Raw genomic sequence first — 11415 nt, forward strand, 5'->3', positions numbered from 1 at the left:
TATAGTTTATGGTTTTTGAAATTAAATGGAGCTCCAGTGTGGTGGTGCACCCTTGTCAAACCAAGACAAGGAGTGGAGTTAGGAGGATGGTGAGCTCGAGGCCTGCCTGAGATACATCGTGAGCTCAAGGCCAGCCTACGCAATTTAGTGAAGTTCCTACCTCAAAATGAAGACGAGGGTTGGATGTAGCTCTGTGGTAGAGTGCTTGCCTGTCATACATGAAGCCCTGGCTTCAATCCTCAGCGTTGCAAACAAACACAAAAACCCAACCATTCTGAATCTGGATTCCCTATCCAGGAGCTGTAAGGAGTTAGTCAAGTTGGGGAGCCCACCCCAGAAAAGGACTCAGCAGGACTCGTCCCTTCCCGGCTTCTCTTATAGCTGGTGGGCCTGCTGGAAAGATGGGCTACCCTTGGGTGCATAGGGGAGGGGTCTGTTTAGGGCTTAGTGAGATCCTCCCATTTGTCTGTGTATTGTATGTGGGTGGTGTTGGTGTTCATGTACATATATACACATGCATGGGGAGGCCCAAAGTTGATGTGGAAGGCCATCTTCAAACCTACCTTACTCAGGCAGTGTCCCTCAAACCCAGAGCTTACTGATATGGCTAGTCTTACTAGCCACCTTGCTCTGGGGAGCCTATTTCTGTGACTTACGAGGTTGGAATTACAGGTGTGCCACCCTGCCCAGCCAACACTTGTGTGAGTTCTGGGAATCCAAACTCTGGTCCTCATTTTTGTGAGGCAACTCCTCATAACATCAGGGCCATCTTCCCATGCCAACACGATGGCTTTGCCGGTTGCCCGAGGCGTCTAGGGGAAAAGGCTGTGGGGCTGCTGGAGGGGAGCACAGAAGCCTAGAGACATGGGCAAAGGGAGCTTGAGCAAGACTGAAGCCAAAGCAGGCCAAGGAAACCTGCTAGGAGCTGACCAGAGGACATCTGCAGCCCACGCTGCAGAGACCCGAGCTTAAGACAGGGCCATGCTCTCTTGGCTTGGCACTTAGTGATGTGGGTACTGGTCTCTGGGGGAGCAGGTGTGAACCTGGATGAGGGGGGGGTTATACAGGTGAGGCGTGGCTAACAGGTTTTCCTAAAGGGGCAGAAGCTGGAGCTGATGACCAGGGGCTAGGAAAGAGGTGAGTAGGGGTGCTGTGGTGTCTACAGTCAGTCAAAGGAGGCTCACTCCACTCCTCCCCAGGAAGATACCAACCAGCACATGCTGTGACCCGGGCTTATGTAGGTGCCATGGGCACCATCCATGGGCAGAACAGAAGAGAGTGGAGGGTGTTTTCACTCACTACGACTCTTGAGTGGATATGGGGGGGGCACACGTACACACATATATATACGCATACACACACACACATACATGCACACATACATACATACATATACAGATATACATACATACAGTTATACACATATACAAATATATGGACACATACACACACATGCACACTGATGTGGCTTTATTGCTGACTATAGTCCAAGGCCCAGGCGGCGGTAGTAGAATAGCTCGTGATGGCACACGGGACAGGAGTGGGTCACATCCATGAGGCTCTGCATGCAGAAGGGAAGGAGGCAGCAACCCAGGACGCACCTGCAGCCTCAGAAGCAGTATGTGTTCACCTGAGCAGGGTCCCCATGCTGGCCTGCACCCTCCTCACACCTGAGCGGGGTCCCCGTGCTGCCCTGAACCCTTGTCATACTTCTGGGTGGGTCTCAGTTCTTTGGGGGTGGTTCTTCAGAGCTGGGCTGAGAGCTTTGCTGAGCCCTCTCTTTCTTGGCAGTAGTAGCAATGGCAACCTGTCTGGAGCCACTTGCCCAGCAGGTGGGGATTGCCTCAACTCCCATCCACTGCCTCAACCACCCCGCCAGAGGGTCTCCCCTGAGAGAAGACACCAAGCCCAGTCTGGGACCTCCCTTTGTCCCTAGTTCTCTCTGTACTCAGACTGACTGCAGCTGAATCTCAGCCCACCCCGTCTCTAGCATGCACGCCCCCACTACTTTACCCAAACACAAAGAGGCCACTGCACAGCAGCCAGGTGAGGAGGCCTGGGAAAGGGGTTGTCACTGTCATAATATGATTCCCACAGTAGGGACATACAGTCTGCACCGGCACAGAAGTTGTCACACGAGGCATGCCAGTGAATAGGCCTGGGGGTTGGCAGGGAGAGATAGATCAGATCAGAGTGAGTTCCAGAACAGCCAGGGCTACACAGAGAAACCCCGTCTCAAGAAACAAACATTCAAGACCCTCAACAAGTTCACAGTAGAGAAGGGATGTCTCAGAAACTCTTGGTATGGCACCACCCTGTGTGAGCAGCTCTCCACCTACAGGAGGAGGTTCACCAGAGAAGGTGCCGTGTGCTTGGTGAATGGCCTTCTGGGAGCCTGAGCAGGAGACACAAGGAGGAGAGGCAGCTTCCCTACTTACCTGTTTGGATTATTGGTGGGGCTTGGGTGTACATGGGGTATGTTCCAGGTAATCTTGGTCCTCTTGTGCCAGGAGGGTAATAAGGAGGTGGTGGCTCCCTAGACTGCTGAAACTCTGAAAGAAGCAAGAAGCAAGGCCCCAGGGCTCAGATTTGCCAGCTCTGAGCCACCACATGGTTGCCACTGCCACCACAAGCTAAGTTGCCCACAGTCACATACATAGGAGGTGGAGGGACCAGGATTTGAACTCAGGCACTTCTGTCTCTGCTTATGCTCTCCTTGTCCACAGGGAGAGTGCTGTTAGAGGTCTGAGATGCAGCCACACTGGGCCAAACAGGAAACATGGTTCACCAATCTATCACTGAAGCATCTATCACTGAAGCATCAGTTGGATATTGCAGGCAGGGAGGCTCAGGAAGGTTGAATACCTTGCATGAGGTCACTCAGTAAGTAAGTATTAGAGACCAGGTAGATTTCTGACCAGAGGCAAGGGACCTAACCTCAGCATGGGCTCTGAAGTCAGGGTATTTAAGTTTCATCTGTGGCTCTGATGCTTTTTGTAGCAGGAAGGAAGTTGAGACAAGGTGTATGCTCCCTGGGAGGGTCCGACCCTTCTGCCTTGGCCTGTCCCCCATGTCCAGTTTATGCAATGCTGACAAACCCAGGATGTGGTGCATGCTAAGTTCTATACCAACTGTTGCATGTCCAGCTTTATTTTTTTAGTTCAAATCTCATTTAGACTGACCTGGAACTTGCAACAATCCTCCTGCCTCAGTACCTGGAATGGATTTCTGGGATAAACCACCACCCACCCAGAACAAAACACTTTTTTTTTTTTTTGAGACAGAGTTTCTCTGTGTAGCCTTGGCTGTCCTGAAACTTGCTCTCTGTAGACCAGGCTGGCCTCTAACTCACAGAGATCACAGAGATCCACCTGCCTCTGTCTTTCAAATTCTGAAATTAAAGACGTGGCTTTTTTTTTTTTTAAGCCATCATGATCTGGGATGAACAGGAAGAAGATTCCCATTGAGTTTTTATGTATAACCTTTAGGTGCCTGCAGGTGACCTGGATTTGATCACCAATAGCCTGACCCCATGCAAGAAAGGAGCTAGTGGTTAATAGTGGGTCTGGGGCTCTCTCTGCTCAGAGTTTTCCCTCAGAGTCAACTTTCATGCCTTCCTTTCATAGTTTCCTGTACAGTGTCCTTCCAGAGCAGCACCAAGCAGAATAGGAAGCCCCTGACCGTGCAGCCCTTCTGTCTCCACTTTGAGGACTAGAGATGTCTCAGCCATGAAGACCTAGAAGCTCTATCTGGGGCTAGATTTTAGCCTTTTCTTACAGAGAAGAAACTAAAGGTCAGGAATGAAGCACATGTGGCTAGTACTAGCTAGAGTCAACCATTTCAAGCTGGGTCAAGGTGCAGCTGAATAGCCCTGGGTCCTGTGTTTTACTTCACTTTGTTTTATTTTATTTGAGATAGAGTTTTTCTATGTAGTCTTGGGATCCAATTATGGAGACCTCCCTGCTTCTGCCTCCTGAGTACTGGGATTAACTGTGTATGCCACTTCATCCTGGACCCTCTTGACCATTTATTTACATGGAGTCAGCAGGAATTCCAAAGAGGAATCAGTTCAGGGGGGATCAGACACCTTCCCTGGCCACCTCAGCGTAGAGGCAGCTTCACCTCCTGGCCCCTGCCCTGGCGATGTGCCATACTACCTGGAGGTTGTACTGATGTGGAGCTTGGCAGATTTTGTGTGATGCTTTAGGAGAGAGAGCAGGATGCTGGAGGCCCAAGCTGTCCATTGTCCCTACCAGGTCATCTGGGCAGTAGGGGTCAGGGAAACTTAGGAGATGGGTTTAGCCCCTAGGCCAGCACATTGTCCCTCCCACCTCGCATTCCCTCAGGCTCTCAGTCAGCCCGAATGAGGCCCCTCACCATGGTTGTGGTTCTCTTTGGGTGCCATGAAAGTTCTTTGCTTCAGAAGTACTCCTTGCGCAGACTCAATGGGTTCTAGGTTCTGAGTGGACAGGCCCCAGGTTCCAGAAGTTCCCTTGGAGAGGCCCCGCTGGGGAGAAAGGAGGGCTCTTACAGCTGCCACAGCCATTGTGATGTCTTTGGTGCACAGTGCAGGGCATCTTGTGTCCACCTCCCTCTGGAGGGGGTGTCTGCCCATGACTCAGCTTGAGGGACTCTTGCATACCCACTACTGCCCTGCTCCCACGAGCAGGTTCAAGCTTTGCGAGATGGGTAGGGAGACCAGCTAAGACATAGGAGTGTGAGTCATGATGGAGACGCTCGCCACAAGTGTCCTTTCAATTAGAATGCAGGTAAGTGTGGACCCAGGCCTGGTGTCACCGGCATGTGTGAAGTCTTCACACAGCACTTCAGAGGTTGAGGCAGGAGGATGGAAAATTCAAAGCCATTCTGGGATATGTACTGAGTTCTTAAGAAGGAAGGAAGGAAGGAAAGAAAGAAAGAAAGAAAGAAAGAAAGAAAGAAAGAAAGAAAGAAAGGAAGGAAGGAAGGAAGGAAGGAAGGAAGGAAAGAAGGAAGGAAGGAAGAGAAAGAAGGAAGGAAGGAAGAGAAAGAAAGAAAGAAAGAAAGAAAGAAAGAAAGGAAGGAAGAAAGGAAGAAAGGAAAGAAGGAAGGAAGAGAAAGAAAGAAAGAAAGAAAGGAAGGAAGAAAGGAAGAAAGGAAAGAAGGAAGGAAGGAAGAGAAAGAAAGAAAGAAAGAAAGAAAGAAAGAAAGAAAGAAAGAAAGAAAGAAAGAAAGAAAAGAGAAAGAAAGAAAGAAAAAGAAGAAACAGGGAGTGCACATCTGGAGTTAACTTTGGCTGACTTCTTGCTTGTGATTATTCAGGAATGAGTCTGCCGACATCTATCTTTGTTTTTAGTTAAGATGGGCTAGTGCTTGAAAGGTAGACACAGGAGGATCATTGTAAATATGAGTTCAAAGCTGGTTTGGGTCTTAATAGTGGGTTCCACATCAGCCTGAACTACATTCAAAATTCTGTCTCAGAGCAACAACAGGGCTAGAGAAGTGGCTCAGTTTGTAGAGTAATTGCCAAGCACAAAGTCGGGGATTCCGGCACTACAGAAGCTAGATGTGGTGACACACACCTATAAACCAGAACCAGAGAGGTGGAGGCGGGAGGATCAGGGGTTCAAGGTCATCTTCAACTACATAGTGTTCAAGGCCAGTTTAGGCTATAGGAGACATCGTCTCAAAAAAAAACAAAAATAAAGTCTGGTCACGGGGTCTAGACCTACATACACGCAAACCTGTGTGTGCCTTCTCTGAGTCCAGTCAGCCTCCCCTGCTGATTTAGCTCCAGGAACCCAGGGAAAGCTTACCTCTCCCTACCTCTGTCCCTCACCTTGCATCTGTAGGATGGATATAATCACAACCTTGTAGGGGCTTTGTATGTTTGTGAGATAGAGCTTGAACTTGCTCTGTAGCCTAGGCTGGCCAGGCACTTACAATCTTCCTACCCCAGATCCTAAGTGCAGAAGCCTTCTCCCAGTGATTCTGGCTGCTCTCAAAGTGGCACCACACACAGCATTCTCATTTGAGGCAAGCACTCTACCCACTGAGCCACATCTCCAACATGAGCGGTTGGCCAATGCCTGACATCTTTTGCTATAAGGAATTTAAGCATCCAAAACCATGGGTGGTGGCAGTCATGGAAGTAATCCGTCTCAGGTGCCTGGAGACAGCTGTGACAGTGATGATGAGGGTGGGATTAAGCTGGAAGTACTGTGAGCTACTCACTGCACAGTCATTTTGGTATCTCTGCACATCTGTTTTTGTTTTGTTTTGTTTGTTTTGTTTTTCACGACAGGGTTTCTCTGTATACCTCTGGCTATCCTGGAACTCACTCTGTAGACCAGGCTAGCCTTGAACTCAGAAATCCGCCTGCCTCTGTCTCCCAAGTGCTAGGATTAAAGGCGTGCACCACCACTGCCCAGCATCTCTGCACATCTCAATATTGTAAATTTAAGTTAATGTACAAAATGAATGAGTATTTGAACTTCATGTTGTTGTTAGACAGGGCTCAAACTTGTTACGCAGCTGAAAGTGATGAACTCATCTTCCTGCCTGCACATCTCAAGTGCTGGGATTATGGGAATACACCACCACAACTAGTTCTATGTGGTCCTGAGACTAGAATCCAGACACTTGTGCACACCCAGTATCCTTAGTTTCATTTCTGTTGCTGTGATAAAACACCCTGACAAGAGCAACTTAAAAGGGGTAGGTTTATTATAGCTCCAAGTTCAAGAGACGGCCTACCACAGCAGAGAAATCAAGGTGGCTTGAAATGGCTGGTCAGGCCAAGTCTACAGTGAGGAAGAGACACCTGCATGTGATCTCAAGTCTTTCTCTGTGTCTGCAGCTCAGGATCCTGCCAGGGCATGGTTGTCCCTGATTGTGGGCAGGACTTTCCACCCCAGTCAAGGTAATTTCCCACGGGCATGCATGCTCAGAGACCATTCTACCAGATGATTCTAGATCCGGTCTCATTGACAACAGTAACCACTAACTGCATTAGCCAAGCGATCTGCCAAATGACAAGTCCAGCCTTTGAGTATTTTATGACAATAAAAAAATTTAAATTTAGATAAATAATTGAGAAAAACAAAAACAATGGAAACAACAACAGGTAAAACTAACAGAATGTCAGTTTTGTTGGTTTTGTTTTTTTTTTGTTTTTGTTTTTTTAAGACAGGGTTTCTCTGTGTAGCCCTGGCTGTCCTGGAGCACCCTCTGTAGACCAGGCTGGCCTTAAACTCAGAGGTCTGCCTGCCTCTGCCTCCTAAGTGCTGGGATTAAAGGTTTGTACCACTTCTGCCAGCCAGATGCCAGTTTTAGAGCACCGTTTCCATTCATTTGTTTTGTTGTAGGCAGAGTCTTGCTGTGGAGCCCAGGCTCCCCTTGATTTTGTGCCAGTCTTCCTCTCTCAGCCTTTGAGTGCTGAATTACATTTTGACTCTATGCCATGATTGCCTGAGTTCTTGGCTAGACTATCCAGACTTCCTTTTGTGAGGCTTTGGGAATGAGTCAGGGAGACCATTCAGTTTCTGCTCTTAAGTTAACTTGGACATATAAGCCTAGTGGGTGGAGGGTAGCTATGGGTTGAATGTGAATGAATGAATGAGTGAGTGAGAATGAGATACATACCCCCTCTCATCACAGCATGCCCCATTCTGCCTGGAGTCCCCTGGATGCCATGGTCTGAGGTCTAGAGTTCTTGTGTCCACTGGAATGTCACATCTTGGGATAGAAATGGCATACCTGCTCTAAGGATCCTGTACTTGACACAGGGTCTCATAGATCTCAGGCTGGCCTCTGACTCAGAGATTACAGGCAGTCAGCCCTCTGAGGTTTGTGCAGCGCTGGGGATCTAACCCAGGGCTTCACGAATGCTATGCAAGCACTCTACCATGCTAGCTACACCCACAGTGTAAGGATTTTGAGGGTCTCATTCCCTCTGACATAGGCTTGGGTTTCATGAGCTGGGTATGAACTAGGAAGTATGAATTATGAATGGAGAGAGCAACAAGACTGTGTGCCCTGAGCATTCCAACTCTCACCACCAGGGGGAGCACCAGCATGTCATAAATCAACCTAGAGCTTCCAGTTGCCTTGATGGTAATTCCCTCTCTCATCCAATAAAACCCTAGACCAGGCTAGGAGAGGTAAGGAGTCCTAAGAGGGGTTGAGAAGCCAGCCCAATGTCATGACAGGCTACATCACAGCCTGCTAAGGCTGTTTAACCCCATCTTCCAGCCTGCTCATTCTTCCTCCCAGAAGGGCCCAGTGAGGAAGGAGGACTCGGGAATGTGCTATAACTATTGAACAGGGCACACTATGTGAGCTAGGTATAGGAGGGGCTACAGAAGGTCAGAGAGGACTCCCCTGGGGGAGGCACCAATGAGATGACTTACTTAGTATGGGGGAAATACCACTTAGTCCAGAGCAAGCACAGGGTCTTTTTAGAGGAAAGAACACAGAGCTGTAATGAGTAGAGGGAAGGCAACTGGGAAGATCTGGGGGTGGGGGGGAGTTCCAGCAGAAGGGACAGAAAGTATAAAGGCTCTAAAATGAGCCAGTCCATAGCGGTACATGCATGTCTTTAAGCCCAGCACTTAGGAGGCAGGGGCAAGCAGATCTCCGTGAGTTTGTTAACCTGGTCTTTATCAGTAAGTTCCATGTGCAGCAAGGAGGGTGCAACCGCCTGGTGCACAATGAAGCTCAAAACCAGGCAGCCACAGTTCATCCTGGGCCACACTGAGGAGTGTAGCAAATGTAGTTGAAAAAGCAGTAGGGGTCGGCTAGATGGCTTAGCAGGTAAAGGTGCTTGTGTGGCCAAGCCTGACAACTTGAGTTCAATCCCTGGCCACATACACCCACTCCTATGACACACAAAATAAAAATGTAATAAAAAAAGCAAATCACCATCATCATCTATAGGGGAAGCAGACTGGCCATGTGTCACACTGGCGTGTCCACAGTGCAAACACTGTACTGATGTAGGGGTCGACCACAGTATCCCTTTTGCATATCAAGAGCCTCAGGAGACCAGATTCCACACCTGCCCACTTGCCCCCTCCCCTGCTCCCCGTTCCTGCCTTCACTCAGATGGACTGGATCTTCCTCACCCTGGTCACTAAAGTGATGTGGTGCCTTTAAAATAATCAGAGACACTCAGGCATGGTGGCATATGCTTGTGATCCTGGTGTATAGGAGGCTGAAGCAAGAGATCGCAAGTTTGAGGTCATCCTCAGTTACCGAACTGATCAAGGCCAGCCTGGGCTACATGAGACCCTGTCTCAAATAGAGGCTCAGAGCGGGTGAAGGCACTTCCCATGTAAGCCTGGTGACCTGGGTTCAATCCCTGGAGCCCATGTAAAGGTGCGGAGTTGTTCTCTATCCTCCAGAGCATGTGTGGTTCAGGTACCCACCACCTCTCTCTCCCTCTCCCTCTTATACACACGCATGCACGCATACGGGCATGCACACACGTCCGCGCGCGCACACACGCGCGCACACACACACACACACACACGAATTTGAGGAATGCTAGGCATGGTGGTATAATACTTGCAATCTCAGTACTCAGGATGCTGAGGCAGGAGGATTGTTTTAAGTTTCAGGTCAGGAAAATCGTAAATTTCAGTCAGTCCATCCTCAGCTATCTAGTGAGTCTGAAGCTAGTGTGGGCCACATGAGAGTCCATCTGATCAAAAATAAAACAACAAAAACAGCCTGACTCGGGCTGGAGAGATGGCTCAGTGGTTAAGAGCACTGACTGCACTTCCAGAGGTCCTGAGTTCAAATCCCAGCAACCACATGGTGGCTCACAACCATCTGTAGTGAGATCTGATGCCCTCTTCTGGTGTGTCTGAAGACAGCTACAGTGTACTCATATATAATAAATAAATAAATCTTTAAAAAAAAAAAAACAGCCTGACTATTACAGTGCTTTCCTGTTTCTGAAATTGGTGCCTGGGTTCACAGGACCCGGAAGATGGAAGACTGAGTCCTTGTCTTGGGTCCCACATCAGGGATGTGGTGGTGTTATGAGACATCTCAGCCTAGCTGGCCCCAGCTTCCCTGGAAAGTCCACAAATTGTCTTGACTATCAATTTCAGAATTAGAGGTAAAAACTGGTGGGGTCCAGTTAGGTAGAGTCCGGCCTTCCACAGGTCCTTAGTCCCACAGATACAAGCGTGGAAGCAGTGCTGAGAGCCTCATCTGTAGGCCCCATGCCTGCTCCTCATCCCTGGCCACCTACCTCAGGGAAGGAACCCCTCATCAGAAGCAACTAACCCACCCCATCCCAAGTACCTCACACTTTCTTCAAATGACCCCTAGAGGGAGGTGTTGAGCCATGAACAGGTGAGAGGGAGCACGAACTGAGAAAAGAGTTCGGGTCTAGTTCTCCTTTCTTGGCTATCCATTGACGGTGCCCAGTGTTCTGCAGGACCTGCCTAGTGTTCATCCAAGTCTCTGCCCTCTGGGATGGAGACAAGCTGGTTGGCTTATTTCGTGTACCAACATCCTGTAAAAGTCTGGCATGAAGTGACATAGACCAGAATATAGCAGGGCTGGGGAGAAATGGCTTAGTGGGTTACAGTGAATGCTCTGTGAGCAACAGGGTCTGAGTGGGAACCCTCAGCACCCAGAGAACCAGCCAGGCGTGCCCGTTTATACTTGAAATCCTGGTAACTGAGGTTGAGATTAGTGACTCCTGAGGGATGAGCTAAAATGGCAAGAGTCTAGATTAGTGAGACCCTGCTGCAAAACAATGAGGCAGAGAACAGAGGACGACAGAGTGCCCACCCTGGCACTGAACACCTGGAGGATCCCAGGAGAGCTGCTGGTCTTTGGTCCAGATTGGAAGGTGGAAGACACTAGGTTCTGATGTCCATGAGGATGGCCAGAAGCGGCAACAGGAACAGAGCAGATGCACCCACCATGGAGACAGGAAGGCAAGCTAGCAAACCCCAAAAGGTTTTACTGCTGCCTCCAATTAGGGTGGCCTTCTCATTTCAATTCCCCTAACCAAGAAGATGTGCACAAAGACTTGTTTCTTAGATGACTGCAGATCCAGTAAAGGTGACAGCCATGATTAATACTCATACTGGGTCACAGGAGACTCCACCTCAAAAATAAACTGACCACGGCTGGGTCTGGCAAAGCTTATGTGATGATATACTTCAATCTCTTGGGCGCATGCCTGGTGAGAGCCCTTCTCTTTACGTGAGGAGTTGGCTTCCTTGGTTTTGATGGTTCAGCATGCCCTGGGGATGGGGTTGGAGGGTCTCAGCAGGGATGAGATATCACATGGAATCCTGGGGCCTGCTGCCTACCACACCTATAGGGGACCCCTTTCTCACATCTAGGAAATATGAACCTGACCTTGGGGGGGGTCATGATGAGGGCCTGCTCTCTATGTTGGCCATGGAG

The 11415-nt window shown here is 49.2% G+C and overlaps 1 protein-coding gene across 1 annotated transcript; it reads right to left on the bottom strand.

Moving 5' to 3' along the window:
* Nucleotides 1-1480: 1480 nt before the first annotated feature.
* On the bottom strand, nucleotides 1481-4405 carry LOC114630269 (lipopolysaccharide-induced tumor necrosis factor-alpha factor homolog). The gene is made up of 4 exons (XM_028778391.1): nucleotides 4378-4405; nucleotides 2439-2552; nucleotides 2014-2158; nucleotides 1481-1601 (listed from the first exon to the last, which is right to left on the bottom strand). The coding sequence occupies exons 1-4, from the start codon at nucleotides 4403-4405 to the stop codon at nucleotides 1481-1483; spliced, it is 408 nt and encodes a 135-aa protein (XP_028634224.1).
* Nucleotides 4406-11415: the final 7010 nt, after the last annotated feature.

Source organism: Grammomys surdaster, unplaced genomic scaffold (assembly GCF_004785775.1).
Source record: "Grammomys surdaster isolate TR1022 unplaced genomic scaffold, NIH_TR_1.0 334, whole genome shotgun sequence".
Lineage (NCBI taxonomy): Eukaryota > Metazoa > Chordata > Mammalia > Rodentia > Muridae > Grammomys > Grammomys surdaster.